This window comes from Arachis duranensis, chromosome 5 (genome assembly GCF_000817695.3).
Source record: "Arachis duranensis cultivar V14167 chromosome 5, aradu.V14167.gnm2.J7QH, whole genome shotgun sequence".
NCBI lineage: Eukaryota > Viridiplantae > Streptophyta > Magnoliopsida > Fabales > Fabaceae > Arachis > Arachis duranensis.
In genome coordinates this window covers 54,222,369-54,244,094 of record NC_029776.3, presented here as the reverse complement: position 1 = coordinate 54,244,094, position 21,726 = coordinate 54,222,369, and the positions used below count along the sequence as shown (strand labels likewise).

General features: G+C 35.2%; 1 protein-coding gene and 1 pseudogene across 1 annotated transcript; both read left to right on the top strand.

The window, feature by feature from the left end:
• Positions 1 to 5,100: 5,100 nt before the first annotated feature.
• LOC107489387 (origin of replication complex subunit 6) lies at positions 5,101 to 8,387 on the top strand. Its single transcript, XM_016110135.3, has 10 exons — positions 5,101 to 5,357; positions 5,432 to 5,478; positions 5,566 to 5,670; positions 5,767 to 5,847; positions 5,994 to 6,105; positions 6,213 to 6,275; positions 6,395 to 6,482; positions 6,633 to 6,703; positions 7,714 to 7,810; positions 8,069 to 8,387. Exons 1-10 carry the CDS (start codon positions 5,130 to 5,132, stop codon positions 8,146 to 8,148), a joined length of 972 nt encoding a protein of 323 aa, XP_015965621.1. The 5' UTR covers positions 5,101 to 5,129; the 3' UTR covers positions 8,149 to 8,387.
• An 8,295-nt stretch (positions 8,388 to 16,682) lies between these two features.
• On the top strand, positions 16,683 to 20,559 carry LOC107489378 (uncharacterized; annotated as a pseudogene).
• Positions 20,560 to 21,726: the final 1,167 nt, after the last annotated feature.

Genomic DNA, 21,726 nt, shown 5'->3' with positions numbered 1-21,726 from the left:
TGTGGCATGAATGTATCCGATGGTAATACTGGAAAAACAAAGTGCTTAGGGTCACGGCCAAGACTCTAAAAGCTGTGTTCAAGAATCAAAATAAGCTTAACTAGGAAAGTCAGTAATATCATCTGGATTCTAAGTTCTAAGGATGCCAACATCTCTGAGTTTCAATGGATGGTGAGATGCCAAAACTATTCAGAAGCAAAAAGTTACTAAGTCCCGCTCATCTTATTGTAACTAAGCTTCATTTGAAACGTAGAAATTGATTGTATCTTAATTTTCTTTTTATCTTATTGTGTTTTTAGTTGCTTGGGGACAAGCAACAGTTTAAGTTTGGTATTGTGATAAGCGAATATTTTATACGCTTTTTGACATCACTTTCATATAGTTTTTAGTAATTTTATTTAGTTTTTAATAAGTTTTTATATGTTTTAGTGTTAAAATTACATTTTTGAATTCTACTATGAGCTTTTGTGTTTTTAGGCAATTTCAGGTATTTTCTAGCTGAAATTGAGGAGCTAGAGTAGAAGTCTGATTCAAAGACAGAGAAAGCATTGCAGATGCTGTCCAGATCTGACTTGCTTGCATTTGGAAGAGCTTTTTTGGAGCTACAGAAGTCGAAATGGAGCGCTGTAAACGGGTATGGAAATTTGACTTCCAGAGCTTTCCAACAATGTTTAATAATCTATACTTTGATTCAGATTAGAAGGCCCAAAACTGGCGTCCAACGCAGCTTCCTGCCCCTTCCAGGCGTCTAGCGCCCAAAGAGTAGAGACCAACGTACAAACGCCCAGAGAGGACCCCCCCAGGTGGTTTTCCGTGCCCAGGGAGCCTCATAGCACGTGGATCTCATTAAATCTTAACCCAAACACTCACCAACTGGGTTCTAGAAGTAGATTTTAGCACTACATAGACTATTTTACCCTTATTAGTCATTTGTTTAGTATTTAAGTGTTATTTTACATGATTTTCGTAGACTTCTTTGGGAGGCCAGCCATTATTTTCATTTACTTTGTATTTTTACTTTTAGTATGAGTTTCTAAACCTCCTAGGTTGAGGGGAGGAGCCCTGTTGAGTCCTACGAATTAATAAAAGTACTACTATTTCTTCTTCGATCAGTGTTTGATCTATATCTAAGATGTATATCCGATCTTCATCGCGGTGAATAGGATGATTTAACTAATTAGATCTGTTCATCACATTAAGACGAACGTGCCTAACAAACACCCGCGTCTACTTGGGTTCGTGTGAGTACCTGGAAGAAAAACACGAGCCAACAGCTATGTTTATACATCTCTCAGACGGTTAATCCATGACTTCATTTGGGACTTCTTGAGACACCAGTTCAGCCGATTTCTGAGTAGATTAGGATCTCCGTGGTATAGGCTTGAATCCAAAGAAGCAACGTTCTCCGATCCGAAAGATTCGACCTTGTCTGTGGCGTTTTGAGTAGGATCGCCAGGAGAATGACTTGCTAAGCGCTTCACCCTTCGTCAGATTGGATGACCACGGCCAATGGCATTTAATCTGTAGCAGAGGAGATCAATGACCACGTCCTATGGCCTTGATCATATACAGCCTGCCATAGAAGAAGAACATTCAGAAGCAAAGAAGACAGTAGTACCAGAGTTGATTCAGAAAGGCAAAGCAACTTCGACTCTCAACTCTATTCCCATTCTTGCTTTTAGCATTTATGACATATAATCATTCAAAGTTTATCCAACAACCTTCTGAATCTGCCTGACTAAGACCTGCAAGACAACCACAAGCTTGCTTCAAGCCATAATCCTTGTGGGATCGATCCTGACACGCTCAGGTATTACTTGGACGACCATGTGCACTTGTTGGTACTGCCGTAGGAAAAGGTGTCGGGTTTGCGTACGCGCACCATTGACCGATTCCCAACACGCACAATTCACCAAAAGCAACCTCCCAAACAAGCTTCTAAGTCCAAGCAAGTCGCCAAACTCAATCCATATTCTCCAAATAGGTAGAACAACTCCAACAAACACCAATGCTCAAGCTAATATCACATAATTCATCACAATCAATACTAGGGTTCACAATTTCACTAAATCACAAGGGTTAAGAGATAGCTTATCTTACCAACATTAAATTGTGATGAAACCCAATAATTCTCCATTAATGGTTGGCACCTAGACAACCAAAATCACAAAATCTACTCAATACCCAAACCTAAATTTCAAAATCTATTAGAGATGAAGAAATGAATATGGAACTTGAGTTCTTACCAGCAATTCTTAGTTAAAAATGATGGGCTTGGTGAAAGCTTTGCATGGCCGCAAATGACACGTAAATCGGAGCACCGTAGTTCAAGTTACAAGCAAAAGAAAAGGAATGTGAATAGTAACCTTCTCTTCCCTTTCACTCTCTACTCAGCTGCAAATTTCTGGTATGTGTGTGTGTGTATCTTATTCGCAGAAATGGCTCATTAAAGGGTATATATATGTTGGGCTTGCGTTCCACTTGGGACTGGTCCAACCGCGTGCTATTTTTGGTTCGTTTTGCGCGACTTTGGGCAAAAACCCATTAGAATTATCGTTCGATTTTTAATTCTAAATATTTTTCTAAGTTTTTCATAGTTTTTATTACTCTTACGCAGTACCGTACAAACTTAAGGCAGTACTACTGGCTAATTTACCAGTACGTGTTTTTACGTAATTTTTCACAAAAAATACATTTTTCATTTGAAAATATTTACTAAACTCAAATCTCACCTTTAAAATTTCTAATTAACACTTCTAAATTTTTGAATCTACTCTAGGTTATTAAATAATTATTTTATTTTATTTTAAATGGCTATTAACTTTTGGTTCTTACATTCTCCCCACCAAATTAGAAAATTTGTCCCCAAAATTTTGGAATTACCTGAGAATAACTCTGGATAAGCCTTCCGCATCTTTAACTCTAATTTCCAAATGTGCTCTTCCATTCCAGTTCTCTTCCAAGCAACCTTCACACTGGTGTTATTTGAAATGTCAGGTTCTCCTTCAACTCAATTGATTCGGGCTCTAACACATGAGCCGCATCCGATGTGTACTCACGAAGTTGTGACACATGGAATACGTCATGTAGGTTAGATAAGTGTGGCAGTAATGCTACTTGATAAGCCACCGGGCCGACTCGCCTCAATACTTCAAAAGGTCCTATGTACCTCGGATTCAACTTCTTCGTCTTGATCACTCTACCAATTCCAGTTGTCGGAGTAACTTTCAAAAATACGTGTTCGCCTTCTTCAAATTCTAATAGTTTTCTCCTCTGATCTGTATAACTCTTCTGTCGGCTCTGCGTAGTTAGGATTCGAGCTCGAATTTGCTTGATCTTCTCAGTGGTCTTCGCTACCAACTCCAGTTCCAACACACTTGTTTCACTAGCTTCATGCCAACACACTGGAGACTGGCACTTCTGCCCATACAAAGCCTCATACGGAGCCATACCAATGCTCGCATGAAAGCTGTTGTTGTACGAAAACTCCACTAATGATATGTAATGGTCCCAACTTCCCGATTAATTCAACACACACGGGAAAAAGAGACTACGCCGTGTCATTAAGCGGAACAACATTTCAAAAATTTTTGAAACACGTCGAGTACCCGACCTCTCGAAGGTGATGTACCCGACAAGGGAAACTAAAGACGAGCCTGACCTTATAAAAGCTCGGACTCAAGTATGGGCACTATTCATAACCTAGCCCAAAAACATAAAGTCAGGCCTAAGAAGGATAAAGGCCCACCCAAAAAAAGGTGGCCTCATCTACTTATGCGACTTCATAGAGGTCGGACATGACAAGGGTGGCTTAACCCTACTTATCTGAATAAGTAACCACATTCTGAAATATCTCCTACTATTTCTACTTTATCTAGAAGATAGATTTCAACAAACTCTCAAGATAAAGGAAATGATTATCCACCCACAAAGATGGAACTACTCTAAAATGGTGGTTATCTCTCCATTATAAATATACTGACCCACTCAGGTATATTCAGAATCTAATCTACTAAAATCGCTGCTTAAAGCCCTTATCAAAACTTAAGTATCGAGGTCTCTTGCAGGTATCCCCACCTCCTCATGAGGTTTCCTCAGACGACGACACTTCGGTACCAGCACAAGTCAGACGCTGCCTCGTAAGAGTCTCGGTACCAGCACAAGTCAGACGCTGCCTCATAAGGAGTCTGTACCTCACATTCAGGGCCAAATCACGGTTTCAGGTAATCCTTGAAATAGTAATTAAGGAAAGATAGAGCTCTAATTAAAATTAAAATATGAATTTTTTTATTTTTTTAATTTTATTTAATATTGAGTACGTACTCTCCGAATTAACATATATTTGTTAACTTTCTTTATTTTTGACCTTCATATTTTTGTTTTAAAAAATAAATTTGCTATAGAAATAATTTTTAAATCGATAATCAATTATAAAAGTGTAAATAATAAAAATTAAAAGAGTACATAAAAAACTTAAAAATATTGATAAGAAAGTTGGCTTTTTCTTTTAAATTTTTTTAACTTTAATATTTATTTATTCATTATTTTATTAATAAATAATTGTGAAAAAATTGTAACATTAATAAATTTTAATATTAATTAATTAATTCGTTTGGTGTAAAATTAATTTTAGTTTTGATTTTTTGTTTCAATTGATGTTTTCTATTGTTATATAATATTATAGGAAATATAAAACCAACTATATATAAGAGATAACAAATTTTTCTAAAATAGTGTAATAAAATAGTAATTTATTTCACATTGATACTTTATAAAAAATTAATTGTTAATTTAACAAAAAAATAAATAACTAAAATAGTACATTTAATAAAAATATAGTTTTGTGATTTTAAAATTATTAAAAATACATTTTGAAAATAAAACCAACCAATCATATTTTTATTATTTTTAATACTTAAAAATAAATCTTTTTTTACAAATTATATAACAGAGAAATTAAATGGTACCAAACTTTAAAGTATTAGCTAAAAAAAAAAGCCGCCAATGAAAGCAAAGGCAAAAATGGAGGAGGGCGCCAAAACAGATTCTCGGCAAGCAGAGGGCGCCAGAATAGATTCGAAAAAAAAGACCGATTCACAGAAAACAATAATAATAAAGAGTAGAAAAATATGGCAAAAGCAAAACCATCTCCTCTGCTTCGTGCCCATCATCAGCATTACCATTTGCCCCCTCTCCCTCACATTTCCCTTTCCGACATACACACAACTGAAACAGCAATGGATCTTTCAGAGTTAGCAAAGAAGCTTTCGCTCTCTGACTCTAAACTTGTCGTCCGCAAAGCCGCCGAGCTCCGTCGCCTCTCCGATGTTCTCTTTGATTCCTCCATCATCGGAGTCGTAAGCTCCATTCCATTTCAATGTCCATTAAAAAAATCAAATCTGTAATTTTAATTTTAATTATTTTTTTGCAGGGAGAAGTTGCCAAAGCTCTCATCTGCTTGGAAATCGCCGCTACCAGGTACCTTCTTTTTATTTATTTATTCACTTTGATTGATTCTGATTCGTGGGTTTATGGGTTTTTATAACGTGTGAGCGCGTGTACCAGACTCGGGGTTCTGTTCGATCGATCTTGTGCGGTGAGGCTCAGCGGCTTATCAGAAAAGGCTTACATCCGATGCTACAATTCACTCCACAACGGTCTTGGGGTCAAGTTCGTTTTTTCCCATCCTAATTCCCTCTTTTTCTTTTTCCCCTTTGGTTTTGTCCCTTTTTGGGTGAACACTAATTGAGTAATTTGTAATTATAGGATGAAGCTAGATGTAAGGGAATTGGCGATTCAGTTTGGATGCGTTCGGATTATCCCTTTGGTTCGGGAGGGGCTCAAGCTGTAAGTTCCTTGCTTTCCTAGCACCTGACAGGTGTTTGAGAAAATGCTTCTTAGATTAAATTTGCAAATGGAAAACCAGTTTTTGTTACTTGTGGTTCAGTCTTTGTGCATGTTTGTGTTGACTAGTTGTTTCTTCTTTGCCTTAGTTACAAGGACCGGTTTACTGCTTCATTGCCAGCGTCTCGTCGTGCAAGTGCTGACTTTACTCGTCCTGTGTTTACCGCCGTTGCTTTTTATTTATGTGCAAAGAAACACATGGTAGCTTTCAAGTGATCTGTGGTGATGTAGAGCGTAGTATATCATGCATTTTACAGATTTGGTTTAACATTTGTTATTGCTTCTTGTCCTTTTCTTTTGTTTTGCAGCTTAAAGTTGATAAGGTTAGGCTGATTGAGCTTTGTGGTACATCTGAATCTGAATTTTCTAATGTAAGTGATGTGAGCTTATATGTTTCTATGATTAGTGTTATATATATAATATGTGTATTAGCTTTTGTGTACGATGTCATTAATTATGGTTTGAGTTTTGATGTTGATGGCTCCTGCAGGTTTCTACTACCATGAAGGACTTGTGTCATGATGTTTTTGGGGTTGCTAAAGAGAAGAAGGATCCGAGAGAAGTGAAGTCAAATCGAGGTACATCTCATTTATCTATGGTGATCTTGTATCATTTTGAGCAGCGGATTGATTGAAGACAGTTTGTTCGGCTTTTACTTTTCTTCAGTTCTCTTCAAATAGTAAATTGCATAAGTAGTTACTTTGCTGCTTCTCTCCCTTTCTGTGCAGAACTGCTTGATGTTTTACCTAGCAAAAGGAAACCTGAGGATGGTGGTTATTTGTCTGATGAAGGTCCAGAGGTAATAATGAATAATCTCATTAGAGCTTAATTGAGTGCCTCCTAAACCTTAAACAACTTGAACAAACACATCAATGTATCAAATGGAATGAGAATTGAAATTCATTTGACAAATTTAAAGGCCTAAGAACATGTTTACTCAATTAAACTCAATTAGGAGAGAATTCACAAAAGCATGCATTTACAAGGATTAAGTGCAAGTTAAATTGATAAATTCTACTCTTTTCAACTCAAAAACTGCAATAAAATATGGATTTATCAATGAGTAAATAATTTCTCTTCGAGTTAATTTTGTTTCAAAGAGAGCTAGATTGCAAATTCTTCACCACTATTATGTATGGGTTGATCCTTGTAGAAATGCTTCCATTAAGTCTAAGTTCAATGGGACACATCTATCATAGCTCACTGTCCATTACTTTGTATCCAATATTGCCTGGCTGTAATGTATGATTTAGTTATAGTTAGTAACTGCCTAATGCAACAGTTGAGCCATCATTAGTCATTACCAAAAGTAAATCCAAAGTCCAATTGTAGAACCATAGTATTCAACAGACTGGCTGGTGAATTAATTCAATAATAAAATCTAATAAAGAGCTAAATTGGTCACTTAGATATCTCACATTTTTCCGGTGTATATGCTTTCTCAAATTGGTCTGTGACAATATCTTAATTATATGAGCATCTGCCTATTCAGTAGCGGTCCCTCTTTATGGCGTAGAGTCATTGTTAACTGCTTCTAATTACAATTCAATTATAGTATTTATAATGATTTGAAGTCATCTCATAATTATGGGTCGGTTAAATGCAAAGCCACTGTGTTATGACTTTTGATCTCTCTTCCTCTATAACCTTACTCCCCAATATGTTGTTAGGATGGTATACATTTCCTTTGCATTTATCATAAATGATTGAACATTATGCTGCAAAGTCAGCCATTCCAATTTCTTATGATTATTGAGGTCTTCACTTTTGTGCTGCTGAAGTTGATTATAAAATCTTTTGTACGTCCAGCTTTCAAGTTATAAGAGACGCAAACAAATGGAAAAGGGTGAATATGAGAAGTGGAAGTCTTCTGTGGTTGCATCCAACAAGCAAAACAGAACTGAAGGTATACATTGAAACATCTTATTTAGTCCTTTCTTCCCCCAGGATTTCAGGATTTGAATCCTATAAAGTGAAGAGATTTGTAAAGTGATAATTGAGAGTAATCAACATTAAAGTACTTGGTGAGAACTTGGAATGGAAGTATTGATGCAAGGGGTGTGTACCCTTTTACTTTATCACTTCATAAATTTTCTTTTTAGAGAATTGAAATCGCTTTTGAAACTAAGCTAAGACAACCCCATTGACCCTTTCCTTTCTCTAGCACGTTGCAAGCGAACCAAGCAGACTCGCCTTGACTTTCTCAAGGAATCCCCAGAGACCCAGGAGTTGGAGGCTGCGTGAGATCACTGAGATGTTATTGTCTTGTTTTATGGTGATAGGTGAGAAGGTTCACTATTGTTTGGGAACAGATGAACAAAGGTGCCATTAACTGATTGCAACTCAAGACAAAGCTCTGGTTGATTTTGCCAGTGTTTATAATTTTGTAGTGTTACTCTGCAATTATTCAAGGATTAGTTGGCAAGAATTCTGTACAGACTCGCATTAATATTGTATTTTTATTGGTATTTGGTTTCGAAAAATGCCTTTTATATCTTTGCATACGCGGATGCGGGGATATCAAGTATGTATATACATCTTTCTTGGCATATTTCATTGTTTTAAACCTGCCAGTATTGTCTCTGATACTAAAAGATACAATTCAAGATCACGTTAACCTTCACATAATTCAAGTCTGATACTATACTACACATATGAACCTCATAGGAAGGTATGCATAACAATTTTCTAACTAATAAGTGACAGAAGTATTTTACTGTGTCGTGGAAATTTCAAAATTGGAGAAAAAAAGGAATTGGAGATTTGAGTCAATGTCTCAAAACTTGGACAAACTACAAAGTCATTCACTGAATTTGAGCGGATCAAACCATTAAAAAAAAAATGAGGGGATATTTAATATGACAAGTAAAATGAAAACCCTTCCATTTTCTGCTTGAGTGCTTGACCACTAAGGGCAACGTCCGCTTATTCCACTTGCACAAAGTGCCTTACTAGAAATGATATGGTTCACATGGGACTGATCAATGTGTTCAATGTATTTTAGCTAGGGATGTTGAATTTGAATTTTAGAAAAAAAGAAATTCCTCTTAGAATACTTCTATCTTTTTCATAGGACTTAAATTATATCGGATTAATTTAATTAGATTTTTGTAATAAATTTGAATGCCGATGAAATTAGATAAGATGACTAGTATCACAATATTAAACTTATCTAACTTCTGTCTTCAAAAATAAATTGAGGATAAAAAACTAATAGGTTATGTCACCAATAAAATAGAAAAACATATTAATGTGTAATTAAAAAATATGGAAAAGCATTATGTTACAATTTCGAAATTAGAAGGTAAATTTTCTTGTAAGCATTATAGGAGCCAAAATAACTCATCAATGTAACTTCAATTACCAAAATGATCCATTTCTAAATAAAAAACACCCCTTTTTTAAAGAAAATGCTTAGCATATTTAAAGCATTATATATCTTGTATTTACAATCAATAAAAAAAATCTATTTTAAATAACAAATAAAATAACAAAATTACATGAACATATGTTTTTTCTTTTTTTTTTTCTATATTCTAATTCTTATTTTGACACCTGATAAATGTTGTATTGTTTTAATATCTAACTTGATTAGTTAATAATTACTTATATATGAAGGTTTTTTATGGCCTAGAAAAGGAGGTTGAATTTATGACCTTCTTTTAAGTTGATTGATTAACCCTTAAAACTAGGAAATGAAACTTAGCTTCCATTTGTCTGCATGATGGATTATGCAGGAGACAGTTTAGTTTTGTCTCATAAATCACAGAGAGACAAAATAGTGCAGAGAAGAAGAAAATGGCACAAGCATATATCCTGGTTCAGTTGCTTTATTCAATACAACTAACATCCAGTCTCCACCACAATGTTGGTGGAATTTTCACTATACTTTCAAGTGTTACTGACACTAATTTTCTAGGATTCAACATAATCTTATCTCGTACAAACCAAACTTCAACATAAGCTTGATTTGCCTAGGCAACATCCTAAACTCTCAATACACTAAGTGCTTACCCAACTTAGCAAGGGATACATTAGATACAAGATGCAAAATAGAAATACAAACAAATAGAAATCTGAAATCAACTTTGGCTTTTCTTTCCAAGTTTTTCTCTTTTTCTTTTCTCTCTATTTGACTTTTTCAAATGCCTTACCTTTATGCCTTTTTTCACTCAAGAAAACAAAGAAAGATAAATATTGAAACAGAATAATAAAATAATAAACCATGAAAGAGATGATAATTCACAGTCTTGAAGTTATAAGTTGAACCGGTTTTAGTATTCTCTGATGACGCATGTTGGTGGAATGTTTCTTTGATCTAGAAACATTGTCTAAAATGTTGAACTTTCACAGGGAAACTCTCTATGAAACTTAGATTCTGATTCTCTCTCCTTGGTTTCACTCCGAAGAGTTCTTTTCTTTTTTGTATGAGTTCAGTTAGCCCACCTAAGGCTTGCTTCACATTGTTGACTTTTTCTTCTCACAAAATCATAGCAGCAGCGGTGCAGAAGAGAGATGGGACTGTAGCAGAGCATTCAGATATCATGCATTCATACATTTCATCTTCTCTTTCATCCTTTTTCCAATATCTTCAAAGATCTGAACCATTTATTCTTGCTTTGGCTCCAAGTTCCTTTCTTGACCGTTAATCCACAGTAGAGCTCCATAGCCTCCATTTTCTTTATTTTTTCAGAAATGGGTATGAGGGAAAAGGAAAGTTCAGCAAGCTATTTTGGACGACTAAACAGGAATTCATGCGTACGCATCCTATGTGCGTACACATGACTTGGCCAGAAAAGGATTTCGTGCGTAAGCACAAGTTTGGCTTCAACCTGAAATGCACGTACGCATGGCATGCTCGTATCGCAACTTCAATTTTCCGTCCAACGGCAATGCTTTGGCGCTCCACACCTGGTAAAAAAGGGAATTTTGCGTGTACGCATGATATGCACGTACGTGCGACTACACTTTACCGTCCCTCGAGAGCTTCTTGGCACTTCATACCTGGTGCTACTACTATTTCAAAAAAAAAAAAAGAGAATTACTTACTTTCTTTTGTCGTGGCACGGCACATTCTTGGCGTGGCATGGCAACGACAGAAACTAAATTAGTTTCAATAAGATGCATGCATTACATGGACACAGTACATCACTCTTCATTAATTTTGCATGATTATGAAATGTGCATTCTTACCTTATTTGGTTAGCCTGTATAAGTAATATGCATCAATCTAGTCTATGATTAGTGGTTAATGATTTTGGTAATTAGTTGTTTTGGCTAGCCATAGAAATCATCTTCTGTTTACTTTTGCATACTTGGTGTTGAATGATGTTGCATGGTTCATTTATTGGATTGCATGGTACCCTTTGAGCTTGATTATTACTTAATATTTGCAGCCATCTCTTTGGTTATAGATGTCACTAAATGCAAGCATCGTTTTAGTTGTTATAGTTATATATTTGGTTGAATTTATAATTAGTTTGTTCTTTGTTTGCAGTGGGTGTTTCACCTTGATTGCTAATCACTTCGTTAGTTTATTGAATAGTAGTTTCTTGTATTGGCTTAGTATTGGTCTTGTGTTTGATTAATATGCATGCTATGATTTTGATTTGTTTAAATTTTTGTTTAAATTTTGCAGGTACTTGTGTCACATCTAGGGACTCTCTAGAGCATTCCCTTCACTCTGGCTATTCAATTTGAATAAGCTATTGCATCACTTATTTGCTTGCACTAGAGAATCATGAATTTTATAATTCCATTATCACAGTTGTTTTTTGTTGCTTGAAGATAAATAACTATTCTAAGTTTAGTGTGGAGGCTATGCAGCACATAGTTTAGAAAGACAAAAAGAGAGTAACTCTTTTTTGAGCTTTAATTCTTTATACATGTTTTTGTCCTTAATTAATAATCATGATTCATTTTTTTTCATGTCACTTACTCTTAAAATTATTTGCACCCAATATTATGCAACAAAGATTTTTTTTTCTCTTGAAAAGAAAAAGTTGAGGAAGCTTTTAAAATTTGGGACAAGCAAAGATTAAGATAAGTGGAGGTTCTGATGGTGTGAGTGTGTAATGAGGCTTTATATTTGTGAAAACTTACATAGGAGCTCTAAGACATGGGAGTTCTAAGACATGGAATGAAAACTTGTGAAAAACTCTAACTTGACGAGCAAAGTTTTAACTGTAATTTCTCTCAATTTTTTATCATGCTGGTTGAAAAATAAGGTTTATGATGTGTGGAAATATAGTGTGGGGGAGAGAAAACTGTGACTCTACAATAAAGAAAAATCGGTTTGATTATGAAAGAGTGGAGTTAGTTTGGTTCAGTTCAAGCTTAGTTTAATTCTAACTAAGCTAAGTACTTTGGTTTTACATGGCTTCATGAATCTTGGGTGAAAATAATTTCTCGTTGGTTTAGCCGGATTTCTAAAGAAAAGAAGAATACGATTTATTAATTAAACTGTAAAATTACTATTTTCAAACCATATTGATAGCGAGAGTATCTCAGCTTCGAATCATATCTAGAATACTTTACCAAGCTAAACTCATTAAGAAAACCTAATAGTAAAATTTTTAGAGATGAATTTAACTCGGCGATCAAATTCATTATTTTTGGTACGGTTTTTGGCTTAGGACACACTTTTACTTATTATTACACTTTCTTTTCTTTTCATTTATCCATCCTAAATCCGCCTTATAATATATGATAAGGTTATTCTCGACATTTATCATTTTCTTATCACAGAATTTTCGAGAAAAAATTCTGTAGAAAAATGGGGTGTTATACGTCTTCCTTCACAAATTCTTCCGAGAGAGAAATAAGTAGTGAAAAAATAAAATTGGTTGTGTGCTTAGTTTCACATTATATATATTTCATTTAGTACTATTAGTTAGCTGCTAGTATATTTTAATGCAAAGATATCAAATACAATTATTAATTTATTGACAAATTAAGTTTATCATTATCCAAAAAAATTTGAGATTAAAACGACACTGTTTTTCCAAGTGAATAAATTAAAGACAAATAGAATTTTGACCAATTTAAATTTTGAGATAAATTGATTCCGATCCATTCCATGTTGACACTTATTGCCCAACTTAGCAAGTTAGCATGAGATATCAGCGATTTTCGTTTTCAGATAATAGTGAGACTAATAAAAAAGTTGCATTGTCTCGTAGAGATTAGGGATAGTGGCTACTGTGGCGCTTTTTTTAGGGATTGTTTTGTCCTTCGTGAAGGATCATGTTGTCCTTAATGAAAAGGGTAGGAGCCGAGTTAGAATTTCACTTGGACATTATATAATTAGATGCATGTTCAAAACTACACTACAATAATAGTGAATCAAAATTAAATTCAAGTAAATAATTAAAAAAATGAGCGACGACCATTCTTGCTTGCATAGTTGTAAAAATTGACCCGGGCCAATTAGTTCAACAAAAAATTCGGTAAACCAAATCGTAAACCTATCTGGGTCAACATTTTAATAGTATAAGGATAAAAACTGGCCAAAACCAATTTGAACTTATCAAAATTGGTTTGAACTTCCCAAATCAGTGTGAATCGGTCAAGACCATAGTTCTGAAAATCAAACCGGACCAACTGATTCAATTGGATTAACCAGGAACCGATCACCTAGCCGGTCTGGGTAAGCCTATAAACCACTTGGCAAAAAACCGGTAGTTAACCGATGAACCGGCAAAGCTGTTCAATTTTTTGGAGGGTTTCCGGTTTGAAAATAAACCCTCCAAAGCGGCATCGTTTTGTCCTTTTTAAATAAAAAGAAAGAAGAAAGGCTAAATGAAGTACTGAACCCTAAATCGATTCCCATTAACCCATCTTCTTCGGTCTTCACAAACACATCTCTCCTCTCTTCTCTGAGAAGTGAGAACCATAGAAGCCACCAATCGAATAACCACCGTAGCCCGCTGCCATCGCATCCCGTAGCCACCGCAGCGACAGGTTTGACCACAGTAGCCCCACCGTGTCCTTGTCATTACCGAGCTCGCCTTCTCTGTGTTCGCCGGTGTGTGATGCTTAGGCTAGTTACACAAGCCTTTTTCATTAGTTTTCATTAGGTTTCATGCATTTCTTAGGCAATAACTAAGTATTTAGATGAGAATTGCATGCATATCTTGATTCAATCAAACATGGTTAATTATGTGTATTTTCATGAGATTTATGCAAAAATTTACTTGATGCTATGAATGATGCAAAATCTAGTGATTATGGCAATACTTTAATGCATTTGTTTCGTTGATGATAGGTGAAGAGAAGCAGAAGAAGGGTGAGAAAGAAGTAGAGAAGGCAACATTGGTGGCCAAAGTTGGCTTACCAACGTTGCCACAAACGTTGATCAAGGGGCAAGCAAGCAATGTTGGTGGCCAAAATTGGCTCACCAACGTTGCCACCAATGTTCCAATGGCTTGAAGAGCAACATTGGTGGCCAAAGTTGGCTCACCAATGTTGCTGGCAATGTTGCATAAAAACTGGTGCCCAACGTTGGTGGGAACATTGGTGAACCAACGTTACCACCAATGTCTTCAATAAAAGCTCACTTTGGAGATTGGAAAATTTTGATACGATGCGTACGCGTGAAAGTGGAAAAATAGCAAGTCTCGCGTACGCATGGGCGACGCGCACGCGCAAAATGGCAAAAATCCAGCTTTGATGCGTACGCGTGGGCGACGCATACGCGTGACCATGAAAGCGTTGGTGTGCAAACTTTACCACAAACATTGCCACCAACATCTTCGATAGCTTTGAAGAGAATTGCATGAAAAACTGGTCATCGACGCGCACGCGTGAGTGATGCATACGCGTGACCAGGCCAATATTGGTAGTAACGTTGGTGCACAAACGTTGCCACAAACGTTCCTCAATGGCATCCATGCAAGCTTGTGAATGTTGGTTAGCTCAAGCCCATGTCAACATTACTCAAAGCCACTCTTAACTTGCTTCAACAAAGGCCAAAGTCGACATCCAAGACTTGAAGATTGATTGGGAAAGTGTATAAATAGAGAAGATTTTGAAGAAGAAAAGAAGGCTTCCAGCATGGGACCCTAATTGGGAAACCCTGAGAAGATTTTCTTTTGTACTTTTTCTTTCCTTTACATACTTTCTTTTCCTTTTTGTTTGGATTGAGCAATGATGAACTAAACCCCCCATTTCACTAGGGGAAGAGCTCTATTGTAATCCTAATGATTGAATGAACATATTCTTCTTCTCAATCCACTTGTGTAGCTATAGGATATTTTCTGTTTTGATTGAGATTCACTCACTCCAGAAGAAAGTTTGAATTTGTTGAATGCTTGTGTGAGCCTTGGAAGGGGAATCATGAGCATTAGACTTGGAGCTCTATCCTTCACAATTCTCTTGACCAATACTATTCGGGAGGAATTGAGGTCTTGAGCAGGGACGGATTTATTCATTGGGGAGTGGGGGCAACTGCCCTAAGTGAAATTCCAAAAATGTTTTAGTAGTTATTAGTAAAATGTCTAAATTGCCCCCAGTATATAATTAGTTTTAACCCCAGGACCTAAACCCCACTTCAAACTAAATCCCTAACCCTTCTTTTTCCCTAATCTTCTTCATCTACTCCAGCCCTCCCTCTAGGCTCCAGCTGCCAGTTGCCGTGTTGCATGCCACCAGGCACCAGCCCACCACTCTGCGTTTCAGACAGTGTCACGGTTCTCTCCTTGCTGACGTCTCCGCCCTCGTGTCTCCAGAGTCCAGAGTCACTGGCTCTGCCGTGCCGCGTCTCTGCATGACCGCATCCCCTTCTGGCTTCTGCCTTGTGCCTTCTTCTTCTTCTTCTTCTTCTTCTTCTTCTTCTTCTTCGAATACTGCGAATCTGAGTTCCTATTCTCTCTTCAGTTTTCACTATTCAGACTTCAGCAGAGAACGCCTACCTTTCGTCTTCGTCCTGCTGCCGCTGAACGCCTGAACGCCGCACGCCCGCACCGCTACCGCCTATTGGGTTCTGCACTTTTGCTTCTTAGTTCCTAGAGTTCAGATGTTCAGATTCAGTCTTGAATTATTCTATTTCTTGGTACATTCATGAATCATGATTCAGCAATCTGCAATTTTGTTTATTCACTTATTTGCTAATTGGATTAATTTTTTTGATAATTGATTTAGTTGGTTTGTTAATTGTGAATTTGTGATTGAATTTGTTCTGATGTAATTGCAACTTTGCAAGTTTAGTTTGATTAATTTGTTTGTTAATTCACTTATTCACTTAATTTTATTCATTTACACTATACTCCTTTTTTTCCTCTTCGATATATAAAGATTGCGTCTTTTGGTCTTTCCTACTTGCTTAAGTTGGGAAAAAATGAAGACTAGAATATGTAAAGACTCATTATATGGTATTGTTTATATGAGTTTTGAAATAAGTTTATATGGTATTGTTTAAATTTCATTACAGCCTTACAAGGCCTTTGAAATAAGTTTATATGCTCAATTTCCGTTTCTGGAGTCTGGACTACTATTCTACTAATGTTGAACAATGACTCAATGAGTAATATTACCTCATTGACTTAGATGGCATTTATAGGCATGCTTATAGCAATTCTGTCTCATCATCAGGTGTGCATCAGCACCGCAAGAGTTTAGAATGGATTGGGATATTAGTTGTTGTTATTTTTGTTGGAATTCGAAAATTTATTTAAATGACATATGTATATCAATTTTGTATTTATAATTTTTAATTTGTGTAGAATTGTGAATTTTTTATTAATTAATTAACTTAGATTTATAATTTTATCTTATTAGTAATGGAGAAATATTTCAAAAGAACCTCGTCATTGGAGATTGGATCTCAAAATAATTCATCGACCTCTTCTAATAAAAGGAGGTTTTTAGAATTCGAAGTAGAGAGTCTTATAGCAGATCCAGGACAACGACCAAAGGTTTCAAGTTATCATCCGAATGACAGAGACAAAGTTAGATGTGCATATTTACAAAAAGGTCTTTGTCAACCAAGGACTCATGATTTTCCACAAACTGCTTATGGTTCTTCTTTTCGAAGATTTAATCCTAATTGGTTTGATGACTATGGCAACTGGTTAGAGTATAGTATATCAAAAGATGCTGTTTTTTGTCTTTGTTGTTATCTTATGAAACCCGAGACTGAAGGTGGTTATGCTTTTGTAACTAATGACTTTTCAAATTGGAAAAAAAAGGAGAGACTACAAATTCATGTTGGGATTCATGATAGTGCTCATAATCAGGCTTGGAGAAAATGTGAAGCACTTATGAGACCAAAACAACACATCATTGCTGCTATTGAAAAACAATCTGAGCAAGCTAGAAAGAATTATCAAATTCACTTGACAGCAACAATTGATTGTATTAGATTTCTTTTGCGACAAGGATTGGCCTTTCGTGGTAATGTTGAGACGGATGATTCTGTTAACCAAGGAAATTTTTTAGAACTTCTAAACTTTCTTGCACAACATAATGAAGAGATTGATCGTACTTTCAAAAATGCTCGTGGTAATCTTAAACTAATAGCACCCTCAATCCAAAAAGACATTGTAAGAGCTGCCGCAAGGGAAATGACAAAAGTCATTGTTGATGATCTTGGTGATGAATTATTTGCTGTATTGGTTGATGAAGCCCGCGACATTTCCATTAAGGAGCAAATGTCAATTTGCTTAAGGTATGTAAACAAAGAAGGACAAGTTAGAGAGCATTTTCTTGGTCTTGTTCATGTTTCTAATACTAATGCTTTATCTCTAAAATTAGTATTGGAGTCATTATTAGAAACATATAATTTAAGTTTATCAAGAGTATGTGGACAAGGATATGATGGTGCAAGTAACATGCAAGGAGAATTTAATGGTTTGAAAACTTTGATATTGAAAGAAAATTCTTATGCTTTCTATGTACATTGCTTTGCCCACCAACTTCAGTTAACTCTTGTAACGGTTGCAAAAAAAACAAGTTAAAATTGCTTTGCTTTTTAATTTGTTAACCAATTTGTGCAATGTTGTTGGAGCTTCGTGTAAACGAAGAGATATACTTCGTGATAGTCAGATGACTAAGACAATTGAAGCATTAAAAAGTGGAGAAATTTCTAGTGGGCGTGGTTTGAATCAAGAAACAGCTTTAAAAAGAGCTGGAGACACTAGATGGGATTCACACTATGGAACTATACTTAGATTAATTTCTTTATTTCCTTCTGTGGTTAATGTTCTTGAATATGTTGAGGAAGATGGAAATAATTCAGAACAAAGAGCTGAAGCATGTCATTTATTGAATGTCATTCAATCCTTTGAATTTATTTTCAACTTGCACTTGATGAAAAATATATTGGGAGTTACTAATGAGTTATCTCAGGCATTACAAAGGAATGATCAAGATATTGTAAATGCTATGGCATTAGTCAAAGTGTCTAAGCAACGATTGCAAAATATAAGAGATGATGGTTGGTCTCATTTACTTGATGAAGTCTCACTGTTTTGTGACAAACATGATATTATTGTTCCAATCATGGATGATATATTTGTGTCACAAGGAAGATCAAGATGAAAAGCTCAAAAGATATCAAATTTCATCATTTTCAAGTTGAGATATTCTATCAAGTAGTTGATAGACAACTTCAAGAACTCAATAATCGTTTTACAGAGGTGAATACTGAATTGCTTCTTTGCATAACTTGTTTGAATCCAAGACACTCATTTTTTGCATTTGATAAGGAGAAGTTGATCCAGTTAGCTCAATTCTATCCATTAGAATTTTCTTCCACTCAACTTTTGGCACTTGACAGTCAACTTGAGAACTTCATACTAGATGTGCGTTCTGATGATCATTTCTCGGACTTAAATGGAATTGGTGCTCTTTCTCAGAAGTTGGTTGAGACTCGAAAGAATATTGTTTATCCATTAGTGTTTCTTCTTTTAAAGTTGGCTTTTGTTTTGCCTATAGCAACTGCATCAGTTGAAAGAACTTTTTCTGCTATGAACATCATAAAGAGTCGACTTCGTAACCGTATGGGAGATGAATTTTTAAATGATTGTTTAGTGACATACATAGAAAGAAACATTTGATTGTATTGACAATGAAAAGATTATTCAATCTTTTCAAAATATGAAACCTAGAAGAATGGAATTCTAAATTATTTGTTATTATTTTGAATTATTATTTTATTATTTTGCCCCCATTGAAAAAATTTTTTGGATCCGTCACTGGTCTTGAGAGTCTGTGTGGCATATGGATGAGAGAACAAGCTTAACCTCTTCTCATGACAATTAGATCAAGAAATTGGCACGATTGATTGTGATTAGAGAGATTGGATTGCCAAGGAATTGGGATCCAATCAATTTCAATCCGCCATAGATCTACTCATATGATTGAGAAGGAAGTTGAGACCCATTTGATTCATGATGGATTATGATATCTCCAATCCATAGTGAATCGTTCTCTTTGATTTTCTTCAATTTAGATTACTCTGAATTCACTTCAATTGCAATTGTTTACTGCTTTCTTGATTCCCAGCACCCAAATCCCAATTTACGTTTCATGCAATTTAATGTCTATTGCCATTTACATTTGTGCCTTTTATTTCTTGTTATTTAAGATTCAAGTTATTTACAATTCTCGCAATTTAAGATTCAGCTTATTTAAGTTTCTTGCACTTTAAGCTTCTGCTCATTTACTTTTCAGCATTTAATTCACTAGTCCTTTACTTTCCAGCATTTATATTTTCCAGCACCTTACATTTTTGTTGTTTTACTTTGTGAATTTACTTTCTGCTCATTTAATTTCACCAAACTCTTCCAAATATTAGCTTGACTAGACTCATCACTCAACTAAAATTGCTTGATCCATCAATCCCTGTGGGATCGACCTCACTCTTGTGAGTTTTACTACTTGATGCGACCCGGTATACTTGCTGGTAGTTTATGCGGAGTCAATTTTTTCGTATCAGTCGCTTTCTCTGTCGTCGCCGTTGCTCGCCTTCCTCCTCCCCGTCGGTAAGTAATCCTCCTTGGTTTACAGTTTTTCACTTTGTAGCCATCTCCCCGGTGTCTGCTTGCCAGTTTAGGGCAGTTGATTTTGATAATAGTTGTTATTTGTTAGTAATTGATTTGCTGATTAGCTGGATTTTTTGTGGTTATTATTTGCTGGAATAGATTTATTTGTTATTTCTGATTTTTTGTTCATGATTTTCTGATTTATTTTTTTTACTGGATTCATGATTTTGATTTATTTGTTATTTATTCATGATTTTGTTGCTGAGGCTATTGTTTGCTTGTTTAGTAATTGTTTGTTGTATGTTACAGATGGATGAATCACAAAGTAATTCACAGCTACAAGATAATGCTGCTCAAGATTCTCAAACTGGTTCTTCTAGAGGTAAATCTGATCCAACTTGGCAATATTTAGAAATAGAAAGCTACATACACATCTTATACAAGTATCTTGAAAATGCGGTGGGATAAGCATTTGAAATGTGACCTCTATGCAGCAGCTTACTTTTTGAATCCAGGTTTCTTCTATAGTGAGGGTTTTGTTGAAAAGGCAAATATTTTGATGTCTTTACTTGATTTATTTGATATTGACACCTTTTGCGATGACTCAGTTGCCGCAATAAAAGAGATACAGTTGTATCGAGATCGAAAAGTTTTGGAAGGGAAAGTGCTTTGAAAGCGATAAAGAGACTTGAACCTGGTAAGTTATTATATTTCTATGTTCAATTTACTTTGAAGGTTTTTAAAATATTGAATGATAATTGATGTTTGACTTTCATATCTTGGTCGGTGAACGGTGGAGGCTACATGGTGGGAGTGCTCCTAATTTGCATAAAATGGCGATTCGTCTTCTTCATCAAACATCTTTATCATCTGGATGTGAGAGGAATTGGAGCCTCTTTGAACAAATCTATTCAAAGAGGAGGAACCGAATAGAGCATCAAAGGCTAAGTGACATTATTTATGTGACTTATAATCTACGCCTTCAATCTAGATTGCATTGCAAGAAGAAGAATTATGATCCAATTGACTTTCAAAGTATCGACACGATAGATTTTTGGGTAATAGCAGATGAAGATGATCCTGAATTTACTAATGGAGACATTGAAGGCATTGAAAATTTAATTTACACAGATAATACTATGCCTTCATATCCTAAAGGTGATTGAAATAGCAAAACTTGTTTTATTTACTACAGATGTATGTCGCAAAGTTATAACTTTGATTTTTCTTGGTTTTTTATTTTATTTTATTAGATGGAGGAGATATGGAAGTTGATGTGGATTTGCCTGATGTTGCTGATTCTTCAAATACAACTTCTTTTGATGGTACTTCTGAAGATGGTGGCTTTGGATTACCTGTTTATGATAGAGATATTGGAACACCTAATGATAATTATGATTTGTGATGAGTTGCACTTTTGATTAGTTGAGAATTTGTTAGTAATTGTTTCTTTTGATAGTAAAATATTATGTATTTGTCATTATGTGCGTTTTTGTTGTTTAATTATAAACTTTGATGTTTGAAGTTGTTTGTGAACTTCTAATATTAAATTATGGATAAGTTATTATGTGAAATTTTAAATTTATTAAGTTAGAAATTATTAAATTTATATACCTAAAATTATATATAAATTTTTAATAATTTTGTTTAATATTTAGTTAAACCGATTGAACTCCAATTAAACTCTGATCGAATCAATAAATTATTGAACTAGTAATTTTATTGGTTTATTGACCGATCCTATTCTCGCAACTTTGGTCAAGACTTGATTAACTTGCATATTGATGACATCAGCAGCAAATTTGAGCAAATTTTAGAAACTTGCCTCTGCTGGGATTCA

Bases quoted from the DNA above. Each gene is read 5' to 3' on its own strand.
- LOC107489387 (XM_016110135.3), top strand. From the start codon at position 5,130: ATGGCAAAAGCAAAACCATCTCCTCTGCTTCGTGCCCATCATCAGCAT. The intron at 5,479-5,565 runs GTACCTTCTTTT...CGCGTGTACCAG, and splicing joins TTGGAAATCGCCGCTACCAG to ACTCGGGGTTCTGTTCGATC. The intron at 7,811-8,068 runs GTATACATTGAA...TCCTTTCTCTAG, and splicing joins CAAGCAAAACAGAACTGAAG to CACGTTGCAAGCGAACCAAG.